Source organism: Nannobrachium achirus, assembly GCF_963921795.1.
Source record: "Nannobrachium achirus genome assembly, chromosome: 9".
NCBI lineage: Eukaryota > Metazoa > Chordata > Actinopteri > Myctophiformes > Myctophidae > Nannobrachium > Nannobrachium achirus.
In genome coordinates this window covers 26,716,143-26,739,906 of record NC_137818.1, presented here as the reverse complement: position 1 = coordinate 26,739,906, position 23,764 = coordinate 26,716,143, and the positions used below count along the sequence as shown (strand labels likewise).

Here is a 23,764-nt window from a genome sequence, read left to right as displayed (position 1 = left end):
TCACCAGGTTAACATTCACCAGATTTTAACTAATGGGATGTAGGAACAATGAGATGTCGGACCAATGCCATGGCACCGCCCGCTGTTGAGTAGTTCGGATATCCAGTTGTCCAGAAAACTATCACTATGCCTCAATTCGGCGGTGCGACGTAGTTGTGTGGCCCGAATGTCTAATTCATTTAAAATGACAAATGTATTTAGAGCTCTTGCCTACTGGTTAGATTGTGTCATGATTGATTCATAATTGGATCAAGTAAATCTTTATTCACATGGCATATTTCAGTATTCAGGACGCACCATGACCTTCACACAAAGAAATACAGGCAATATGCAAAAATCACACCCGTGTGAAGTGGAGCTGTGTGTGTGTGTGTGTGTGTGTGTGTGTGTGTGTGTGTGTGTGTGTGTGTGTGTGTGTGTGTGTGTGTGTGTGTGTGTGTGTGTGTGTGTGTGTGTGTGTGTGTGTGTGTGTGTGTGTGTGTGTGTGTGTGTGTAGATCATGTGTACCGATTTTTGTGACATTTGAAGAAAATATGTAGGAAAAGGAGCAAAAAGTGTGTTTTGGAGAAAATTCAAGATGGCGGAAAATCTATCCTGGCGCAAATGGGCGTGGCCTATATGGGGAGATGCGTCTTGACCCAAGGAATCCAGGGAAAAAAGAATTTTAATTTTCCGATCTACGGTTCAAGAGTTACGGGGCAAAACGTAAAGTGGGCCGTTATAGCGCCACCATGAGGCCGAGTGATGTAATTATTTTTCGATTCATTCTTAAAATCATTATGAATCTCCTCTCCGAGGTTTGAAACTGTAGCTCCTATGGTTTACGAGAGAAAAATACTTGAAAGTGATTTCTTGCATTGTCCCATTATAAGTCAATGGGGACAATTAAGCGTAGTTTTTTGCCGATTACGTCGGCATGGTAAGGCGGATCGGAACGAAAGGTAATAGAACACCATTCCCGGCCGAGCCGCACATTTTGATGTATATATTGCGCGAGTGGCGTAAATGGTGCGGCACTAGTTACGCGCCGAAGTCAGGCTACATACACACAGACACACAGACAGACAGACACACACACAGACCCACACAGTCACGTATAGGGAGCTGCACACAGCTCCAAAAATGGAGAAACACTCATTGCTATTCTTATCGCATGTGACAGTGCAGGATGCCATGCAGTATGTCTCTGTCTCTGAAGTCATTAGCTGGAATACACGCGGTAGTCCTCGTTAATTTATCCATTATTAGTAACTCTGAGGATACAAATGTAACCCGTATAGGCTAACACTGAGGATTTGACAGTGTAGCAAATGTATGATAACAGTACTTCCCACTTTGTGCCAAATCATGTATAGCTGCATGCAGTACTAGTTCCAAAGACAGTTATTTTCAGTTGTTAATGAACCTCAGTTTGACAAGCAGAATAATTACAGCTACGCAATATTTCACACATTTTTGCAGTGAAAAATAATACTGTTTTGAATCATTTACAACGAAAAAACTACCAGCTACACTCAAGTGATGGTTTATCACCATCAATATTTCGGAATATTACTTCAAGATTTGATGTTTTCCCCTGGTGACGTAAGCCAGATGTTCCCAAACGTTTCCATGTCAAGGACCTCCACAATAATAGCGATCTATAACTATAAGCTCACAACACATGCATGGCAGCGAGACGTGTTGTGACATTTTAGATCTGCTATTTTTGCTATGTTCAAAACATTTTAAACATTATTTAAAATGTTTTAATTTGAACTGAAAAAGAAAGAAAGTGAGAAAGAACTAGAAGCAGTGCTCTTCCGAGCACAGGTCTCCACCAGGCCATGCGTCCTGGTATTGCTACTGTATAATAGGCCAATGTAAAAAGGCTGGCATATGTTCTTCACCTTAGACCTTTCATGGCAATCGGACACTGCATGCATGATTTGAGGCATTGTGTTCCAAAAATGTGTTTTGCTAAAGTCTACCTGCTGGTGGCGCTATAACAGGCCAACGTGAAAAGGGTAGTATTTGTTCCTTGACATAGTGGGAACATGTGTGGCAAATTTCACGGTATTCGCAAGCTGTGTTGATGATTTGAAGCATTTTGTTCAAAAACTGAGCAATCCTGCAAACTTTGGAAGCCAATATTAGCCAATTAGGATGGAATATGAAATATCAGACGGATCGGACTTGATCACATGACTATAGAGATACTGTGTACCGATTTGCATGATTTTTGGATGAAATCTCAAGGAATAATAGGAAAAATTGTGTGGGCTGATTTCAAAAATTTGAAGTGGCATTTCTTCCTCGACCTAGTGGGAACGTGTGTGCGCGATTTCATGATAATTGCACTTTGGGTTTGGGATTTGAGGCATTTTGTTCAAAACGGCTCAATCCTACAAACTTTGGAAGCCAATCTTAGCCAATCAGGATGGAATATGCAAAATCGGACAGATCCGTGTCGATCACATGACTGTCGAGATACTGCCTACCGATTTGTAGGATTTTTGGACAAAGGTTTAGGGTTAGGGTTAGAAATGTGCACAGAAATGTGTTTTGTGAACATCGGCCACTAGGTGGCGCTAGAAAAGGCCCATTTGAAAAATTTAGGGCAGAGGTTCTAGATTGGCATCCAGGGAATGTGTGTGCTCACTTTGGCAGCGACCGGGCCAACGGCGACTGAGATTAGGTGCACACAAACTGTGAGGACACACGGACGGACGGACAGACGGACGGACGGACGGACGGACGGACGGACGGATGGACGGACGGACGGACGGACGGACGGGAAAACATACTCTCCCCCATGCCTTCGGCTGGTGGAGACAAAAATGCAAGAGCAGAGCGGGACCATAATGTTTGCATCTCAGCTTTGATATGCGTTGTGATGCAACACATTGTAAGCTTGTATTTTCACAATTTTTACCACAAAGTATAAACTAACGCTTAAGTGGTTAATCGATTTGTTGTTATCACTTGAAATTAGTTTGAGCTCGCAGAAGAACTTTAAAGTGTAGTGAAGCTACTGTGTGTCTCTGCATTACCCTGTGCTGCTGCCTTGGGATTCTTTTCTAATGCAGAATATGAGAGATTGATATTGATTGGTCCATTTACAATCATAAATATTCCATGTGGCCTGCGTTAGTCCCAGCCTTTCACAAGGGTTTTATAGATTTATTTATATTCTTTTCCCCCCACCAAGAAGTTCAATGAAAGAGCCTGCTGTTACTGAGCATCCTGGCTTGGTCATGTTTCCCTTGATAAATAGACTAATGTTCAAAAACACATTAGAGCAAAATCGTCACTGACAGAGTTCTGGACTGAACAACTTTTATTAGAATCACATTATGATGTTTAATGTATTGGCTCCTGACTTTATGGTAAAACATTTCAGGTTCCATTTTGAAACCACTTAAGGTCCTGTAATTCAGTGTAAAGCCCGACTGATACCAGATTTGTGGGGGTGATCCCATAGTGAATACTAGAAGCAGTGCTCTTCCGAGCACAGGTCTCCACCAGGCCAGGCGTCCTGGTGGTGCTATTGTATAATAGGCCAGTGTAAAAAGGGTGGCATATGTTCTTCACCTTAGACCTTTCATGGCAATCGGACGCTGCATGCATGATTTGAAGCATTGTGTTCAAAAAATGTGTTTTGCTAAAGTCTACCTGCTGGTGGCGCTATAACAGGCCAATGTGAAAAGGGTAGCATTTGTTCCTTCACATAGTGGGAATATGTGTGGCAAATTTCACGGTAATTGCAAGCTGCGTTGATGATTTGAGGCATTTTGTTCAAAAACTAAGCAATCCTGCAAACTTTGGAAGCCAATATTAGCCAATCAGGATTGAATATGAAATATCAGACGGATCAGACTTGATCATATGACTATAGAGATACTGTGTACTGATTTGTGTTATTTTTGGAGAAAATCTGAAGGCGTAATATCCTAAAATGTGTTTTACACAAGTCGGCTCAAAGATGGCGCTATAAAAGGCTGATGTGAAAAATGCAGAGAAAGGGTTTTTCCTTGGCCTCTAGTGAGTGCGCTTACAAAGTTTGAAACTGATCGGTGGAGTTATAGGTAAAACCACAAATCGGCCTGTTATAGCACCACCATGAGGCTGATTTCAAAAATTTGAAGTGGCATTTCTTCCTCGACCTAGTGGGAACGTGTGTGCGCGATTTCATGATAATTGCACTTTGCGTTTGTGATTTGAGGCATTTTGTTCAAAACGGCTCAATCCTACAAACTTTGGAAGCCAATCTTAGCCAATCAGGATGGAATATGCAAAATCGGACAGATCAGGGGCGATCACATGACTGTCGAGATACTGCCTAGTGATTTGTAGGATTTTTGGACAAAATCTGTAAGAGTAGTGCACAGAAATGTGTTTTGCGAACATCGGCCACTAGGTGGCGCTAGAAAAGGCCCATTTGAAAAAATTAGGGCAGAGGTTCTAGATTGGCATCCAGGGAATGTGTGTGCTCACTTTGGCAGCGACCGGGCCAACGGCGACTGAGATTAGGTGCACACAAACTTTGAGGACGCACGGACGCACGGACGGACGGACGCACGGACGCATGGACGGACGCACGGACGGACGGAGGGGAAAACATACTCTCCCCCATGCCTTCTGCTGGTGGAGACAACAAGACCACTGATTACCGATGTTTTGACCGATATTTTTTTCAAATAGTGAAAATCTTTTCTATTAATCAATTTGAAAAACGTTGAAATTTATATTACAGAACATATAACTTCAGCAAGATTTTAAGATACTGTAAATGATAGTTTTGATTAAAAAATCACACCCGTGTGAACTGAGCGGTGGTTTACCCCCCCCCCTGTGTGTGTGTGTGTGTGTGTGTGTGTGTGTGCGTGTGTGTGTGTGCCTGGCCTGGCCTGGCCTGAAAACAGCGCCCCTCCCTTAACATGTGTGGTCATAAAAGGTACTACACCACAGGCTTGAGGCTACATACAGACAGACCCACCCACCCACATACATACAAACATACATACCTACACACACGGCCACGCTATGGAGACGGTGTGACCACCGCTCAAAAATAAAATACATTTCAGTAACAAGCGTCTCTCCCTATCCAGTGCTTTAGTAAACAGAACATTTTCATTTTCAGGTCAGAATAACAGTTTCATCCAACCAGGAGAGAGAACTCTGGATAAACAAGTGAAATTGGAAGTGATGAAAGAAGCAAATTGAGCAGACACAATTGGAACTTGAACACTATAAAATTGAAGCTGTTGAATGGGTTCTCTTTGCCTATTGGATGAAATTTGCAACCCACCTGAAAAGTTACTAGAGAGACAGGGAGACACCTTACTATAATAATATAAGGCTTTAACCTTTTAAGAAGAAGAAGAAAAAACTTGTTTTACCAAAACATCTCACTAACATCACCTTTACTTTGCTGTGCTACGACACAATTTGAGATGTAGATAGTCTTGTAGATAGGCTACTTTCAGCAAAGGGATTTATTGTCCTTTATCCTTTAAAAAAAGGATCGGACAAAATATACTGTAGACTCCCGGGCCCCAGTCGATAAAGTATTTATGGTTTAAGTGGTCAAGGACTAGTATTGGCAAATCCACAAGGGAGACCTGAGTTAGATCACAGGTAGGACATGAAACCTACAGATTGCAGCTTTAAGTTGACAATTATGATAGGCCCTGATGATGTGCTTCACTGAACTGGTAAATAATATGTTTGTCAAATGAAGCATGAAGCCTTCAAAACATTTGCTTGTATACCTTAGATCCAAGACTTAATGAATGCAACACTGGCAACTGGGAAATCAATGCTGAGGTTCAATATGCAATGTAAGACTAAAAGCATGAAAGGCACCATGACGCCATTAATTGTCTATTACTTAGGCTATATTGATTTCAATACATAGCATATGAAATGGATTATCCCTTATAATCATACAGACAGTGATGGCATTTAGATGACTTTATTTTATTTATTATTTTTTTACTGGTGTTCATTATCAATATCAAGAAGCATGCACTACTGTCGCACTTAAGCTATTACTTGAGCATTGAAATTGTCTATAACATGCCTGGTAAAAGCTTGATGCATTGCAAGTATATGGTAGTATGACAAAGAATAGTAAATTAGCCGGTTTGTTTATTCACATCCATGATGCCAAATTAAGTAATTTCCAGAGAGAGAGACACATTTGACCATAGGACATTTGCAGCATGATTTAGCAGCTACTCTGATGAAATTGCAAAGATGTCAAGAGTATCTGACAACATCTATCGACTGGTGGCTACTGTCATAAGTTATTTACAGTACGTTTAGTCAGATATAGATGGCTTAAAAAGCTTGTGAATTAATTATGTTCAGGTCAGGACTCAATATGATTGCACCGATTTCTTTTTTTCTTCTTCTTTTTTTCCCTTTTTTTGTATCAGCATGCCCTACAACATGGTGTAATCTGAGCCAAGATTATATTGGGTCGATCCTGAGATTGACTTTCTTGTGTCTGAGATCAAATGGTTTCCAATACATGTCTGGGCTGCATTCGCCCACGAAGCCAAAGACTGTTAGCGTGGTTTGAGTCACAGACACTGGTGGCATTTGAATATGTTTTAAAGGTCATTCCCCTATTCATGTAATGTCATTTACGAGTCAGAGACCAGGAAAGGTTGAAAGCACGTTTTTACCCCATTCTCCCAATTTAGTGATTATGGGAATTCTCTCAACACGTGTAGTCCGTGTCACTGCCAACAATTTGAACATTTTAGGAGGGTGTAAATGAGCACATAATATCAGCCACATTTGCCTGAAATTGAACTTTTGAGGAGAATAAACACCACAAGACAAGAGGCAAAGACTTGTAAAGTAAAAAAATAAAACGGAAAAGAAGATTTACTGCACACAGCTTACAGAAAATCAGTGAACAAGAAAGAGTGTTATACTTGCTGCTTGCAAGTTGAGCGCTTGCCCATTGGAGGGCACTAGGAGCAAGGAACTGAACTCACTCCCTAGTTCGAACTTTTGGAGGCTCTTTTCACTACTGATGGCTAATTTACATCTCCACTGTTTCAGTTTTAATTTTTTTTACTAGGTTAAACATACAGTACTCAGCTAACCAGGGATCAGAACTGTGCCCATGGCATCGGCTTCTTAATCAAATGTAATGGTAACAATGCAGTAAGTCATTTTTATTTGTTAAAAGAAGTGTTAGTAAGACTTCACTCTAACCTAACGCGGACCAGTTTGTGTAGGCAGATGGGCGGGCGCGGCGAATCTCTCCGCGAGTCTCTGGCCAATAGCATGTGTTCTCCTCCCCCCACCCCCCTCTGCTCAGCACAGAGAACGCTGCTGCGTCATGACGTCAACACATTCGGTGCGACGCTCTCTGCACTCTGATTGGTTAGGGAAATTCTACACTTCCTCCAACAGTGATCATAACGCGATCGCCCAGGCTTCTTTTTCTTCCGATCGCCAAAAGAAGCCTGGGTTTCCGAGGCTAGTAAGACTTTATATGCTCCATATTTTGATAATCATTACTATAGAGTCTTTATTCAGTAGCAGTGGTCTCCCTGTCTCTTTTAATAAAAATAAATTGCATTTTCATGGTTGGGATACCAATTTTATTCAGTCAGGGAAGAGAACTCATACAGGATACAGGATAAACGAAAAAGCAAACTGGAACACTACAATTGAAGGTGATATATGGGTACTTTCTCCTGATTGGCTGAAATTGGCAACCCACCTGAAAAAAATATTTTCTGTTTATTAAAGAGCTGGAGACACAGGGAGGTCATTTTGTTTTACTGCAGCATTGTTTCCTCATCCCTTGGAGAAATTAATTTCTTCCGCTCGGCCTGTTATTTATTTCTACAATGAATGTATTAGGAACATTGCTTTGCGCTTCTATTTTGTTATATTGTTCCTGAAAGAAATCATGGTATTAATACAGATTGGAGACAGCCATGTGAACTTACTCGCTTCCACACTGTGACTTGCTCGACTCCTCTATCTCTTTCTGCGTTTGTGAATTAAGATCTGTTAGCGAACCAAATATGTCTGGGCAGCTTGTGAACTCGGGCAATGACCCCCTCACGAATTCAGAGAGCTGCCGTCTACTCTTGCCTGCCGCCCTCACCTCGAGCAGAGCGAGGGAGAGACTCGTTCTTATCTCTGTTGCTTCAGCGCCAGGCTTTTTAAATTTACCCACTCACTCTGAGCTTGTTTGCTTGGAAATGTCAGCCACGGTTTGAAGAATTTTTGGATTATGTAACACAGTAATCTATGCTCCCTTCTTGTTTGGCGTGGGTGCTGCATATAAAAGAGGCTTTTGATTTGCATCCTGAACAGACCCCATCCCAATTCTTGGCACACACGAAATCACCCTGCTCTTAATAAACGTGTGTGCGTGGCGTGTGTATCTTTACTTGTCAGAAATATGTCTCAGTGGTGAAAAAAATACTCAAATGTTTTATTTAAGTAAAAGTATCAATGCTGCGATGTACAAGTAAAAGTCCAGAATTAAAAATGTACTTGAGTAAAAGTAAAAAAGTATTTGCATCAAAATATACCAAGTACCAAAAGTGAAAGTACTAAAATGTTTAGCAGATATACAAGCTTGATGCGACGACGCGTTGTGAGCTTGTAGAGTGGTTCATGTATGTTATATAATATCAGTAAGGCGACGTCGCGCATATGGGTACGTGCACATTGGTGCATGCATATGGCTGCTTAGGCATGTATACCCTTCTGCTGAGCTGGTCAAGTCATCACTGTGATGTCAGAACAGGTCAGCTATATCCATATATGGAGTCCGTGAGGTCAGATGTAGAGGTATTGACCAGCTCCATATATGGAGATCTAAGTGATGATCCAGTCGTCTCCATGTATGGATATCCAGGGTTTGATGAGGTCAGTGTCTTCATATAGGCCTATGGATATCCAGGTGATGATAGTCAGCAGTCTTGATTTGCAATTGAATTCTGTCTTGGCCGTATGGAGCGTCCATATATGGGCATTGCCAAACATGGGCATTACCAAATATGGGTTTAATATTGATGACATCAGCTGTCACGGTCGGGGGTCCCTGGTTCAAATAAGATTATTTTGAGGGGTCACGGCCTGAGAAAGTTGAGAACCACTGCCATAGTACCATCACAGCTAGTATAGCTTGGATTACTGCTCCAATGCCTTGATTTACTGTCGAATGTGAAAATACTGTAGCCAACGTAAGCTTATAATGCTTTATAGAAAGATAATGGGGTCTGCCCTCGGTGCCAACCGCTGTTGCAGCACACACAAAAAAGTAAATGCACGAAAGTAATCTTTTAAAGTACTGTAGCTTCTCTTCCTCCCATCCAACATTTCCACATGTGGGCGGCCTCTGGGAGTTGTGGCGACCTTTTGAAGACTAAGGGGTGATTAATGTTAAATGGAAGTGAGCCGAGGAAGTCTGTGAAGTGTGCGTGTGTGCGTGCGTGCGTGCGTGCGTGCGTGCGTTCGTGTGCGTGTTGTGTGAGAGAGAACTAAAGAGGAACTAGTATAGCGCTGTCTGATGGTCAATTGGGGGGATTAGCCAGAGAGGAAACCTAAAAGGAGAGGTTTTCCAGGGACACAGAAGGGCAAAAGTACAGGGAAACAAAAACAGGATGGCTCTCAGGCGGATGTGGAACATTCTGGAGCAGAAAAAGGGCCGAAGTCATTGACAGAGTGACAGTATAGGAAGCTGTGTTCCTCCATTGTGCTATCTACAGTAGTGTAAAGTAACTAAGAAGATTTACTTAAGTACTGTACTTGAGTACAATGTTGAGGTATTTGTACTTTACTTGAGTATTTCCAATTTCCAGTACTTTTACTTCTTCTCCACTACATCTCGGATCCACATATTATTGTACTTTTACTCCGCTACATTTATTTGAAAACTTTAATTACTAGTTACTTTGTAGATTTCGATTATTATTACAAAACATACCGTACATTAACCATTTTCATTAACCATTGTCACTAAGCTTGTAGATCTGCTATTTTCAAAAGATTTTTATACATTTGAAAACTTGAAAAGGGACATTCTACTGTAGATAATGAGTACTTTCTTCTTTTGTACTTTAAGTACATTTAGATACAAATGCTTTTGTACATTTTAAATTCCGGACTTGTACTTGTAATAGAGTATTTCTACAGTACATTGCAGTATTGATACTTAGAAGTAAAAAATTTGAGTAGTTTTTCCAACATTGGCTATCTATGCTTGCACTTTAGATGAGAGAGCACAGCCCTCCACCCAGAAGGAAAGTATAAATATTTGACTGTTGATACATTGAAAACTAGTCTATTACCCACTGTAGCCATTTTTCATTCAGATTCAGAATAATTGTATAATTATGGAAGACAAGCAGGGAAGTGCCAGCACCTCTCGTGTGTGTGTGTGTGAGTGTATGTGTGTGTGTGTGTGTGTGTGAGTGTATGTGTGTGCGTGTGTGTGTGCGTGTGTGCGTGTGTGCGTGTGTGCGTGTGTACGTGTGTGCGTGCGTGCGTGCGTGCGTGCGTGCGTGCGTCCGTGCGTGCGTGCGTGCGTGCGTGCGTGCGTCAGCATCAATACTTTCTGTAACAATTTATCTTGCAACAACCATACAGCTGGCAATTCAAATGAAAAATGTCTTCCCTTGTGTAACCCTGCATTCATTCATCAGTGAGAAACAACTGTGTGTAGGGTGTTTGCATTTAAAAAATTGCTTTGGGACAAAACAAAAACATTTGTATTTCAGATTTCTGCAGGATAACTGTCATTCTCCACCCTATTCATCTATGTGTCAACATGATGCAGACAACAAAGCCAGCCTAGTGGCCTTGAATTCACAAACTGAAATCCTCTCTGTGTTGTGTGTGTGTGTCCTCCCCTAGCCGTGCAGTCTCTAAATAGCCTGAATGACCAGATTGCTAACTTCATGGTGCCGGGAACCAAGTCCTTGGAGCAGGGGGACCGTGTGTTCCGTACTCCTGAGAAGGACACGCTGCAGAAGTCCATGACCCTGATGAGGCATCTCTTAGTGGACGCACAGGTATGAGCACCACGATGCTGTCCTTATGTGTTTCACCTGCCAGCTTTTTCAGTGGTGGAAAAATGTACTCAAATGTCTTACTTAAAGTCCCACTCCACACAAAATCATGAGTTTTTAATATGTTTTTGAAGCTTATTTTTGGCACCCACTCCCAAAATGTTCAAAAAAGAACATTATGGCTTCTCAGACGTTTCCCTATCTATACCCTCATTTAAAATTCCAGGATCTATTAATATGCGACTATGCCACGCATGTGGAATATGCCCTCATTAATATGCCAATATGTCACATGCCCCCTACTCAATGTGCAGAAATCTCCATGCCCCTGCGTGCTCCCCGCAGCCAGACACACGTGTGTTGCACCAAAACACACACACACGGGAGAGAGCGAACTTGCAAAATACAGGTGGTTTGGCAGAATCTAGTTACCAAGTCACCTCCTACATAGATTACTGCCAACTACATTCTTTCACATGTTTATTTACTTCATGGTTTATTTCCTACTTTCCTACTCAAAAAACATGATTTGAGCGATATAGTATTTCTATAATGTAGAAATACTCTGTTATAGTAAAATTATAAATGTTCTTGAGTAAAAGTACAAAAGTATTGGCATCAAACTGTACTTAAAGTACTAAAAATAAAAGTACTCATTATACAGAATGCCCCATTTCACATTTTCCAATGTATTAAAAATCTTTTGAAAATAGCAGATCTACAAGCTCATAATGCGACGCATTATGAGCTTGTAGATCTGCTATTTTCAAATGGCTGAAATGTATAAGGCTGAAGTGGTTAATGTATGTAATAATAATCAAATCAAAGTAACTAGTAACTAAAGTTTTCAAATAATTGTAGTGGAGTCATAGGCCTCCGTGAGATGTAGTGGAGTAGAACTAAAATTATTGGAAATACTCAAGAAAAATACAAATAGGCCTACCCCAAAAGTGTACTTTCGGCCATTTTTCGGTTCTCACACCCCCGCGTCTGCCTCCACCTCGCCGAGATCTGTCTTTTGAGGGGTCCCTGGTTGCTGTGCGTTCAGCCATTCCGGAGATACACTCCTTCACCCATGCTTACCGTGCACCTGAGTATAGAAACACACGGGAGACTACAAATATGGCCGCCCTAGCGACCCCACTCCAAGATGCGCTGTGATTGGCCGGCAGTGTATAACCCTCGCTGTGATTGGCCGGTAGTGTGATGATGCAATTTTGCCGCGAAATTCTCCCCCCCTCACGGCTCATAGAAAACATATAAAGAGAAGGCTTTAGAAGCTGAAAATAACGGAGTGGGGGTTCTAAAACTTTAGCGATTTAACAGTTAGGACAATTTTAAGATTTGTTTTATAAAAAAAAGTTACATGGTATAATTTTAAGTACTTAGTTACTTTACACCACTGAGCTTTTTTTACTTGGCTGGCTGCCATCACACTACTGTGCAGGACCATGTAAACAAGGTATTGAAGGAGGAGTATGTACTTCAGGAGGGTGTACTCAGGAGTTGGAGTTATGCAATACAGTTCTGTTTACATGCCCTTGAGCGAGGACATTCAGCCACAGAGATGCTTGGTGTGCAGCACTGCAGGTGACCCTGCACTCTGACCTGTCGAATAGCAGGTGAGTAGAGCCAGGATTCGGCCTTGGACCTAGGATAGAATACACGTGGTAAAAATGTACAAAATTCAAATTAATTTTAGAAGCAAAGACCAGGATATTGTAGGTCAACCCTCAAGCCTCTCACATACTGTACATGGCAAACTGAAGTGCAACACAAAACACACTGTTATTGTTTGCCTTCATGGTTCACTTTGCACCACTGTTTTTAAAGTGCAGATTGCCATTTCAGAGAAGCTAAAACAAAAAGAAGCCGTCAGATGAAAAAGCTATATTGAGTGCTTAATGAAGCTGTGATAAATGGTTAGTTTGTCTTCATAGCTTCCTTATTGGATTTCCCAATACAAAGATGTATTTGTTTAGTTAAATCTTAAGTCATTTTCAATCACAGTTCATTAAACTGACTATTTCATTGCTTTTTCACACATGCTGATTGCTTTATTTTACCCTCTACCATCTCTCTTGCTCTCTCTTCCGTTCCTCCTGTATGAATCATCCTCCGACTTCTTTGATTATTCAGTGACGACCCCGGCATGTCCGGAAAAGTAAAATTGCAGGCTATCAATCACCCGATAAGACAGGCTGTGAGAATGTTTGGGGATTGATGTCTGCCAACTGCTTGCGAGGCAGCTTTGTTAATAGTAAACTAATGAATTTGCTCAACATTTGAGGCGTCCTGCGCCTGAACGCACTGCTGTCAGATAAAGACGATGAGGAGACAATGTCAGAGGCTTCATTCAGCATATTCTTTGTCCTCTCTCTCTCTCTCTCTCTCTCTCTCTCTCTCCTCTGTTTGTCTTTCTCTTCATCTCTCTCAGTTCCATCTCATTATGCTCTGATATTCTTGATCTTAATTATCTGTAACCTTGGTGAAGTAAGTAGGAGGAGGCGGGTGAGCTCTTCAATGAGCTCACTGTGTTTGGAGGACAAGTATAGTGCACAGCGGATGCACCCAGTGAAGAACCCTTTGGTGATCTTCTGATGACGTAGTGCTGCTCAGGCTCCAATACTTTCACTTATTCACTGTGGGTGGGAGGTTAAAAAGGCTTCATTTAAACTGGCGATTAGAACATGTACAAAGCACGTATCAGGTAATGGTCCGTCATCAGGATGAATGACACAAAAGAAGCAGTAGTTAAATACCCTCTGAAACCAACCACCAATCATAAAATGTTTTTTTTTTTTACTATTTCAAAAGTATAAAACATGTGGAAATAAAAGAGTGGAGGTACTGTACTTGGCAAGTATGGCAAAGTAATTTGGTCGGTTCAAACCACTTATGTCACATAGGACATAAGGAATACCCCGACCCTAGGGGCTGCTAGTGATGCTTGGAATATTGCTGACACATCCATATAAAAATGCCGGGATTAGCCTCACACACAATACTTGGGAATCTCAGCACTGATAGTATATAACACCAAAAGCTTCAATAACATACTAGGTGTGGTCAGATTGCCTGCACATCCTTATCTACCTGCTTGTCTCAATAAAAATGTATTACTAGGTGCGTCAATCATTTGAAAAGACCTAATAGACTATAGAAAATAATTAAAGAGGTGGTGCCATGATTCCCCCCCCCCCCTATAAAACATGATTATCAGGTATTATGATTATACTAGGAGGAAGATTTTTTCCAAAAAAGTACACAGAAAGAGTTAGAATTGGGTTTTTATGTGGACACACCCCCAGTTCATTAAGTATGCATGGATGGCATGGTGGGTGGTGACCCAGCTGATATAGCCACACCCCACAGCGTTGGGTGAATGGTAAATAGGGGAGGAGTTGATTATGTGATGTCATCTTATCTGTGTTTTTTAACTGACACTTTTCACCACAAGGTGCCAGCCTCCAAGAGAAAACAAACAAATACTAAGAGAATACATAATTTAAAAAAAAACACATAAGGGGGTCTAATGAAGTACTTTCAACCTCCTAGACACATGAAAAACGGAAAAAGTACAAAACTATGGCACCACCTCTTTAAGTTCAACTAAATTCTACAATAATTCATAAGTAATTTCGGCTTAATTCATTTAAGCTACATTAGGGGAAAGAACTGAAGAGTTTTTTACACCAATACAGTCATGTATGCTTGCACTTTAGAGGAGAGAGCACAGCTAGCCCTCCACCCAGAAAGAAAGTATAAATATTTGACTGTTGATACATTGAAAACTAGTCTACTACCCACTGTAGCCATTTTTCACTCAGAATAATAATTGTATAATTATGGAAGACTATTGTATAGATCCTGATAAAGACAAGGAGAGCCATAAGTCAGAATGTGCCCTGAGACAACAGGGTAGAAAACTGTGTGACGTCATGGGTAGAACATGTAGAACTGTGTGACATGGGTAGAGCTGTGTGACATCATAGGTAGAACTGTGGTTGAACTGAATCAATGCTGAGCTAGCGGACTGCACAAAATTATACCGTTTGCGACATCACCTTTTTATGGCATGTTAACCTGTATTTCACAGCGCAATGGATGGCTAGAGGAAAAAGGTTAGGATTATGAAGCAATTACATGTACCTGCTTATGACATTAACCATATAGATCAGTGAGCTCACTGAGCTGTATTCTAAACCAGTGGTTCCCAAACATTTTTGTCTCAGGGCACCCCATTAATCCGAGGCACCCCTACATTATAATTTTCACTTCCAGCACCTTATATTTATAGCATATCGTTGTTGTCGGGTGGTAACCTTGTATGTCCAAAATCGTTCGTTTTGTATTTATCATATATAAAATGTACTAAACTAGTGAAAACAGCAGATCTACAAGCACACAACGCCTCGCATCGTTGTGTGCTTGTAGATCGGCTGTTTTCACTAGTTTTGTGCGACAGTTATATATGATGAAGCAGAGCTTTGCTTTACCAAGGAAAACGTTGAGATAACAGCCATTTTGGTTAGAAGTGACTGAAAATAACTTTGTACTTCAAGTTTAAAATGATACTAAATATATTTTCAAATGTCCAAATAAATTCCAAATATTATTAAATGATCTCGCGGCACCCCTAAACTGCCGTCGCGGCACCCCAGGGTGCCCCGTCACCCACTTTGAAAACCCCTGTTCTAAACCATGGTGTTGGCTATTGAATCTGTGCCTGTCTGGTGCTGAGCAAAGCTGGGCCCCAATGCCAAGTGGAGTAGATGGTGTTGCCGGAATTGGCAAAGCAGTCTTCCGTCACGCAAGGTGACGTTGAATCAAATGTGAATTCCAGTGGCCCATACTTGGGAGCCAATATTGACCCCTCCTCGCTCCTTTGCCTGCATCCTGTCCCTCTTTAGAAATGTTGATACGAGTTATCCTTTTTGCGGCACCCAAGAAAGTGATCGTCATGCAACAGGTCACTCAACATAGCTTGAAAAGAAAAACCTTTTTATGTATCTTTCCTCTGTTCAGGAGACGATCACTTGGGTTAAGATATACTTTATTGACCAGAATGAAGGCAGAAAGCAAGCATCACACAGCATGGCATATTGAGCACCCTACTATAGAGACAGCATAGAATCTAAGCCTATATCTAAGCGCATAGTATTGGCAGCCTACCTTAGCTCTACTATAAGACAGCATAGAATCTATAGCCTAAGTTAGCATGGTTTGGCATGGGGTTCTGCCTCGGGCCATGGCTCGCTGAACCCACGATCCTCATGTTACCATGAGCATCGAGGGCATAATTTAGTTACAGCGAGCCCTGGCCCGATACCCCCCGAGGGGGATCAAAGGCAGAACCTGAAGGTGGCGCTGGGGTGGTGGCGGGGCAGTGCTATGCAACAAGACTGAGTCCCACCATCTGACTTCCCTAAGAACTATGGGTAAGGGGGGGGGCAGGACCTAGTGACCCACCCCCCTCCGCGCGCGCGCTCCCTTGGGACCGCCCCCTGAACTAGCTTTGATCCTTACGAATCGTCGCACTATTTCAGGAGACGATCACTTGGGTTAAGATATACTTTATTGACCAGAATGAAGGCAGAAAGCAAGCATCACACAGCATGGCATATTGAGCACCCTACTATAGAGACAGCATAGAATCTAAGCCTATATCTAAGCGCATAGTATTGGCAGCCTACCTTAGCTCTACTATAAGACAGCATAGAATCTATAGCCTAAGTTAGCATGGTTTGGCATGGGGTTCTGCCTCGGGCCATGGCTCGCTGAACCCACGATCCTCATGTTACCATGAGCATCGAGGGCATAATTTAGTTACAGTGAGCCCTGGCCCGATACCCCCCAAAACTACAAACCCCCAAAGCACGCCAAAATCTCAGAATCCCATGCCAGTGCTAGCCAACTGCGAGGAAGGCAGCTCTGCTGTGACTCTAGCGATTAAGTTATCATTACTGCGGGGCAAACTATGAACTGCCTTTCCTGCTAACGCAAAAATATAATAATTAAGCATATTAGCATCTGGCAGAGCGAATATTACTAAGGCAAAATACTAAGCAATGATATTGGCAGCTTGCCAAAAGTAAGCTACTGCTAAAGCAATTTAATAATTAAGAATGTTAGCAGCTGGCAGACCGAACCAACGGTGAGGAAGGTGGTACTGCTGACTATAACGATATACTGCAATCTGACTGAAGCCATACTAAAACACCCTAGAGAAAAGCGGGAGCAGCAACATGGACGTATATATATATAGACAGCAGAACCAGAAGCAGCGATGAAACCTTTAATTCATATAACTACAGCGCCATACAGCTTCACATCCTACCTAACTAACACCCCAGCAACCACCTAGCTTTTGCAAGATTGAAATATTAAAGCGTAATATTTATCGTGGCCCGCAACCTATCAGGGGCGCGTGCCCCGAGTAACGCAACAGAAGCAGCAAATAAAACACGCAACCTATCAGGGGCGCGTGCCCCGAGTAACGCAGCAGAAGCAGCAAAATGAACCCTATGGAACAACCCTGCTAATAGTGCCTGCAGCACTATTAGCATCAGCAGCAGAAGCGTTAACTGAAACACGTCCAACTCCAGCTTGGAACCATTACGCTTCGGTCAGTCCTGTGTTGTGTGTGCTTGATAGCTTGGCGTGCAGGATCTTGAGTTAGCTGAGGGCACCAGAAGTGCTGGTGGTGTGGCTGCTCCGATCCGGAGAGAATGCAGAGTGAAGAGGGGCGGCCGCAAATCTGGCAGCTCTCTCCGGGGGTCGTGAGACGAGGACGTCGGGCAGACAGCCCGGTGTTCAGCATGGACATGAAAGGACAGAAAGGAGAGTTAGTTCTGCGACTGACACTGGTGTACCTTCCCTGCTTAAACTGCGAGCTGCAATCTTCAGAGGCCATGTGCTAGTCGCATCTTAAGCCTGGCCTTGGTGACCGCATGTGCTTGCCGCAGAAATAACCATCTTAGCTTTAGCTGACCATAACAATGAAACCACGCCTAAGGTCGCTGACTTTTAGGATCACAGAGAAGATTTTCGCAGCCCACGGAGCGCTCTGCTGCAGAGTCTGCTGCTGCACATATGAGAATCTCCACGAGATACCCGTCTTGACCTTTAAAGGCAAGCTATGCAAGCCTAGAGAGCGGCTAAAGCCCAACATTCAGTACAAGTAAGTCGCTGCTATCCAACTATGGATGCCTATTATTAGCAAGCTTAGAGAGCGGCTGAACGCTCACAGAATCGAACAAGCAAATGCGTTGCTATTTACCTGCTAGAGTGTGGCTCCTCAGGGCATCTGGGAAAGCTGCAGCTGGCGAGAGGAATGGAGTTCCCACCGCTGGTGCTGGAACTGCAGCTTCCCATGTTCCCTTGCGACCTGGCGGTGGCGACGACGGTCGCAGCCTGACAGCGCCTCCGGAAGATGGGCCGGCACCACAGGCTTCCAGCACGACGCAGCGCTGGATCATGCTCATGGTAGCAGCAGTAATAGCATTAACTGATGTTGTAGCGGGCGGGCGGGCAGCCGGACGGGAGGGCCGACAGGCAGGTGGGAAGGCAGGCGGGCGGGAAGGCAGGCGGCGGCGGGCTGGCGGTAGGCCACTTCCGTCTGCTGAATATGGCGCGTGCAGGCGGGCAGCCGGGCAGGCATGCGGGCGGGAGGGCGGGCAGGCGGGCAGGCATGCGGGCGGGCAGGCTGGCAGCTCATGGTAGCGGCAGAAGTAGCGGAAGCTGTAGTAGCAATGCCCTCTCCAGTGCTAACCGACTCCTGACTGGTCTCATGGAATTATGCAGTAGTGTACGAAACTATAAAGATAAACATGTTAGCAGAAAACACTCAGCCGCTGCAGCGCGACGCTGCAATGATGGCATGCTGTAGCAGCCGCTATGCAGCGGCTCCGGCAAGAAGCTGAAAGGACAAACCTGATGTTAGCAGCAACATGTAGCAGCCGTGGCCCGAAGCTATAAAGAAAAACGCGATTTAGTGGAACATGTAGCAGCTTTAGCATAAAGCTGCCATGCTATTCTGATGCCGTGGCGGGGGCATGCCGCAGCTCCGGCCTGGAGCTGTAATGATAAATCTGTTAGCAGAAAACCTCAGCAGCTGCAGCGCCATGCTGCTATGGCGACCTGCTGTAGTAGCAGCTATGCAGCAGCTCCAGCATGAGCTGAAAGGATAGAAATTATGTTAGCATTTAGACATGTAGCAGCCGCAGCAAGAAGCTAAAAAGTAAAACACGATTAGTGGAACATGTAGCCGCTTTAGCATAAAGCTGCCATGATAACCTGATGACGTAGCAGTGGGCCTGCAGCCACTCCGGCTTGGCGCTGAAATAACAAACAGAATGTTAGCAACCAACAAGTATTCGCTTTGGCGTGAGCTGCAGCAACAGACATGTAGCACTTTAGCCTGAGCTGAAAAGAAAGCATGGCGTTAGCAGCCTTTATCCTGGAGCTGCAATGGTGAACATGATGCAACAGTCCTGTGGCCGCTTTAATGTGATTGTAAAGATAAACAACTCGTCATTTTTCACTAGCAGTAGCCTTAGCTGTAATTATTAGCTCGAGTGCCGCAGCTACGGAAACACCGCAAGGACATACAGTGCGATACGCAGAGACCCAGAACTATAACCTTAGATTGAAACAATACGGCAGCTCGATAGAGGATAGTATCCAATGACTTCAACGCTGCCACACTCGACGCCGCCCTGATGCCAACAGACACGCGGCAGTTTCTGGCCCGAGCTGCAAACATAAACAGATGTTAGCGTTTTCACCAGAGTAGCATCGGCAACCATCATCAGCTGCTATGCCAGCAGGCAGCCGCAGCTTGGGCAAAGCTAGCATTAACCGAGACCAGGCAAGATCCTCATGAACAGCAAACGAAGCCTGTATGCTAAGCTTGTACAGTGCGCACAAGCGAAGCATAGACATGGATAATACATGCGCATCCCTGCCCTATGAACTGCGCGTGCACACAAAATAATATAATAACGAAAAAGAATCGTAACGGACCAGATGACCTGGAGGTTAAATGCTAGAGAGAGCCACATTACCCATGTGCTCAGAATGCGCAGACCGTGCGCCACCCTTCGCTTCGTGACGTTACCCTCTGCTAGCCTGTATGCTAGGTAGCTGCTGACCACGGACACACGCAACCCCCATGGAATAGGCAGCTTGAAGAGTCATTACGGAACGTTAGCAAACCTCTTTAGCTACATGAGTTCTGAGTTGCAAGCTAGCCGACCATCAACAGACAGCTCGTGGCTGGAATGAACGATGGCTCCTACCGTAGCAGAAGAGAATATTTAGCTGGAGCTACCGAGCATATAGAGAAGACTACGATTCCCTGCATGCACTAGCGAGTTCAACTGGTGACGTCAGGACAGACAGGCACGACTTGCGTTAGCGGAAGCAAAACATTGTTGCACGTAAACTGTGGCACCTATGAGCTTGCGGGTTTCCTCCTCTCAGGAGCCCACGCAGACAGACATCCTTTATAGGCTTCTCAAAGAGGCGATTACTGTATTTAATAATTCATCCCGCGAGGGCTTCTACGCCACGGTAACTGGCAGCAGCCCTACTGTGGTCCAAGAAGCGACAGAAACCATTTATTTACCAGCTAACAGCATCCTTACCGAAATAGCCGGCTAGCAATAGCCACCTAGCTCCTAGCTGACTGTACATTAAACCTGTTGTTCCGCGCTAGCTGATACGGCCCGCGCCGTTGCAAAGCACTGACATATCGACAAACCCAACAACTGAGATTACTTTAACTCATGGTAGCCCAGTATAGGCCCACCAGGGCACAAAATAAGTTAGCATTTAGCCCGTAGCCACAGCCAACTTCTGTGATACTGAGTTTACCTTTAGCAACTTTAGCAAGCCTGTAGCACCTTTGAAATAGCTTTAGCAACAAACAACTGAAAGTACAGAAATCAGCTAGGCACCAGCAACGATAGCAAGCAATCTGAACCTTGAAACAGCAGTTTAGAATTCAGCGATTACCAGAATAACAATCTCAAACTTCCCATACAACCTGGCCAATAACACAGCTTCTTAGTTTGGCAGCTAAGAATATGAATTGAGCGATAGTAAAATAGCAGAAACAGCCAGAAATACTCAGCCCAGTTAGGCACCCTCTCCAAGCGGTGGGCAACAGCACAGCTACCTGCAAGCAACAAGTGTGGCACTTGTGTGTGTACTGCAGCGTGGTAGCAGCAGCAGTGCTATGCAACAAGACTGAGTCCCACCATCTGACTTCCCTAAGAACTATGGGTAAGGGGGGGGGCAGGACCTAGTGACCCACCCCCCTCCGCGCGCGCGCTCCCTTGGGACCGCCCCCTGAACTAGCTTTGATCCTTACGAATCGTCGCACTATTTCTCTCTCTGTGTCTCTCCATCTCACAGTATGTCTGTCTGTCTGTGGTTAAAATGCGTACTTAATGCTCAAAGCCTGAGAAAATCCACTTATACACACTAGTGGAGGAGACGTGGGGAAACTACTGAGAGGCAAGTGAGTGACACTGGATTCCCCAGGGTCTCTATATCTCTCTTTTCTTCTTCTTCATCACTACTTTCTTCCAATTTATCTCTCTTTCTTTCTCTCCACTTTGTGTCATCGGGGTTAAGGCAGAGACAGGTGGGCTGCTTTCTTACAGACTGAGGTTTGGCAGCTTCCGTCTCCTTTATTCTTTTGCAGCTATTTGGGGACTTTCTGTCAGTCCACTGCCATGTTCTGACTTTAGGTACCATTTTCCTTTTTGGCAGAGTTTATTTAGGCTCTAGGTGAGTGTTTGTCTGCAAACATTGTTGTCTGTCTTTGTTTTTTCCAAGGGCGCCTGTGACCTATAAACAGGCCAAAAAAAGCACTTTATGAATAGCATTGTCAGTTATTTTCATTGGCTGAAAATTCATGACAGTCATGACAGTACAAGACCTCAGTGGGACCTCATCTGTGATCACTAGGGCTAAAGCCAACCATTTTACACTTCAGTGCTTCATTGGAAACTCTCAGAACAATGAATTATGGGCTTAAGGGTACCAGTCTTTCGAGCATTAATGTTTGCTCTTTACAAGTTAGTTGGAATCTTGTGAACAGATGCACAAAAGTTCTATCTGTTTATTACCTGACAAGCACAATCAAGGGCTCTTAGCTTACAGTATTTATCCTACCAGTGTCCTTTCTTGCCACGGCCACTGGACTGAAGAACACTTTTGATCACTTGGAAACACTGATGTGGGGTGAGGCTTAAATACAATAAAAAATATAAATATTGTATAAGCTGTAAAATCTATGAAAACATGTTGTCAGCCAGTGAGGAGGAACAGTTGGTTGCAGTGTCAACCAACGTTTTGGACAGTATGCAGTCGGGTCCTTCATTGATGCGAATAAAAAATAGTTTCAATGTTGCCTCATCAGAGTCAAGTACAGTATAATGCCATGTCTTCACAGTTGTGCAGGCACATGCAAGCCTACAGTATTGCATACACTCTGGCTTCATGTTGTCCTTCACTGTGTGTGGTATGAATTAAAAGAAAATAACTAGGCTTAAAGCTGAGCTGAATGGTACAAATCTGAATTTAGGATCCCAATCCAACAATCAAATCTTTGGAGGTCTGAATGTATCGGCTCAGCCATAGTAAATATCTGAATATTTGGTTACTCGTTTGGCAGGAAGATGCTCAAACATAATAATTTTCAATATTTGGATGCTTAATCTTTTATTTAATCATTGCACAGCCACATCATGCATGTGGTGCTGCTCACTTGTTAACCAGTAACCACTTAAGCACTTAAGAATTTCGAACAAAAATTCTCTGCGAGCTGGCTTTCTCTGCAGATTTGTGATTGGACGATATGATAGGCATGACATGACTTACAATATTTTCCATAAATTGTCTCTGGCTGTACCCTGGTGGCTCACCTGGTAGAGCGCACACCGTTAATAGGCTCAGTCCTTGCGCAGCCGGCCCTGGTTTAAATCCAACCTCAGGCCTTTGATGCATGTCCTTCCCCAGCTCTCTCGTCCCTGCCATTCCCTGTTTCTCTCCACTGTCTCTGTGAAATAAAGCCCTGCAAATAGCCCAAAAATCTCTATGTTGATGTAAAGTTCTTGCAGCAAAGAGTCTTGTTTTGATTTATTTGCTAGAATGTATATTCAGATCTTGGAAAATTTGCAGAATACAGTATATGAAGGTACAGTGGTATGCTCTAAACGCAACACGTTGAAAATGGCAACTCCATCCACCAGCTCAAATACTGCTATTAGCATGCAAGAGACCCTCTTGACCTTCGAGGAGCTACTGTCCCCCCCATCTCTTCCTCCTTCTCCATCTGGTGTGTATCCTCTCCTCAAGCTGCGAGGAGATGGGAGGCCAAGCCTTCGCCGACTTACCCTGCCCCCTCCTCCACCCTCCTCCATGCGATATCCTACTGTGTCCCTATCCACCAAGCTGTCACTCATCATTGGAGGGGCATAGAACACAACAAACAAAAATAAAATAGAAACATTACTGTCCGTCGATTCAAAGCAGGCGAGATGTGGTAGAGCCTACAAAATCAAAGGTCACAATGCGCAAGGACAGCATTATGTACGGTAACGGTACCATGGTCTCTGGGGAGAGGAGAGAGAGAGGGGGAAGAGGAAAGAGAAACAGGGGAATTGACCTCAGGTTATTGGGTGGGGCAGGTTGTAGGAGTGACATTT

General features: G+C 43.6%; 1 protein-coding gene across 1 annotated transcript in view; it reads left to right on the top strand.

Moving 5' to 3' along the window:
- kazna (kazrin, periplakin interacting protein a) overlaps window positions 1-23,764 on the top strand; it is a gene marked incomplete at both ends in the record, with an annotated part of 259,876 nt that overhangs the window by 19,578 nt on the left and 216,534 nt on the right. The window contains one exon of the mRNA XM_080734204.1: window positions 10,888-11,045. Coding sequence (XP_080590330.1) covers window positions 10,888-11,045 — 158 coding nt within the window. The remainder of the gene's footprint in view (window positions 1-10,887; window positions 11,046-23,764) is intronic.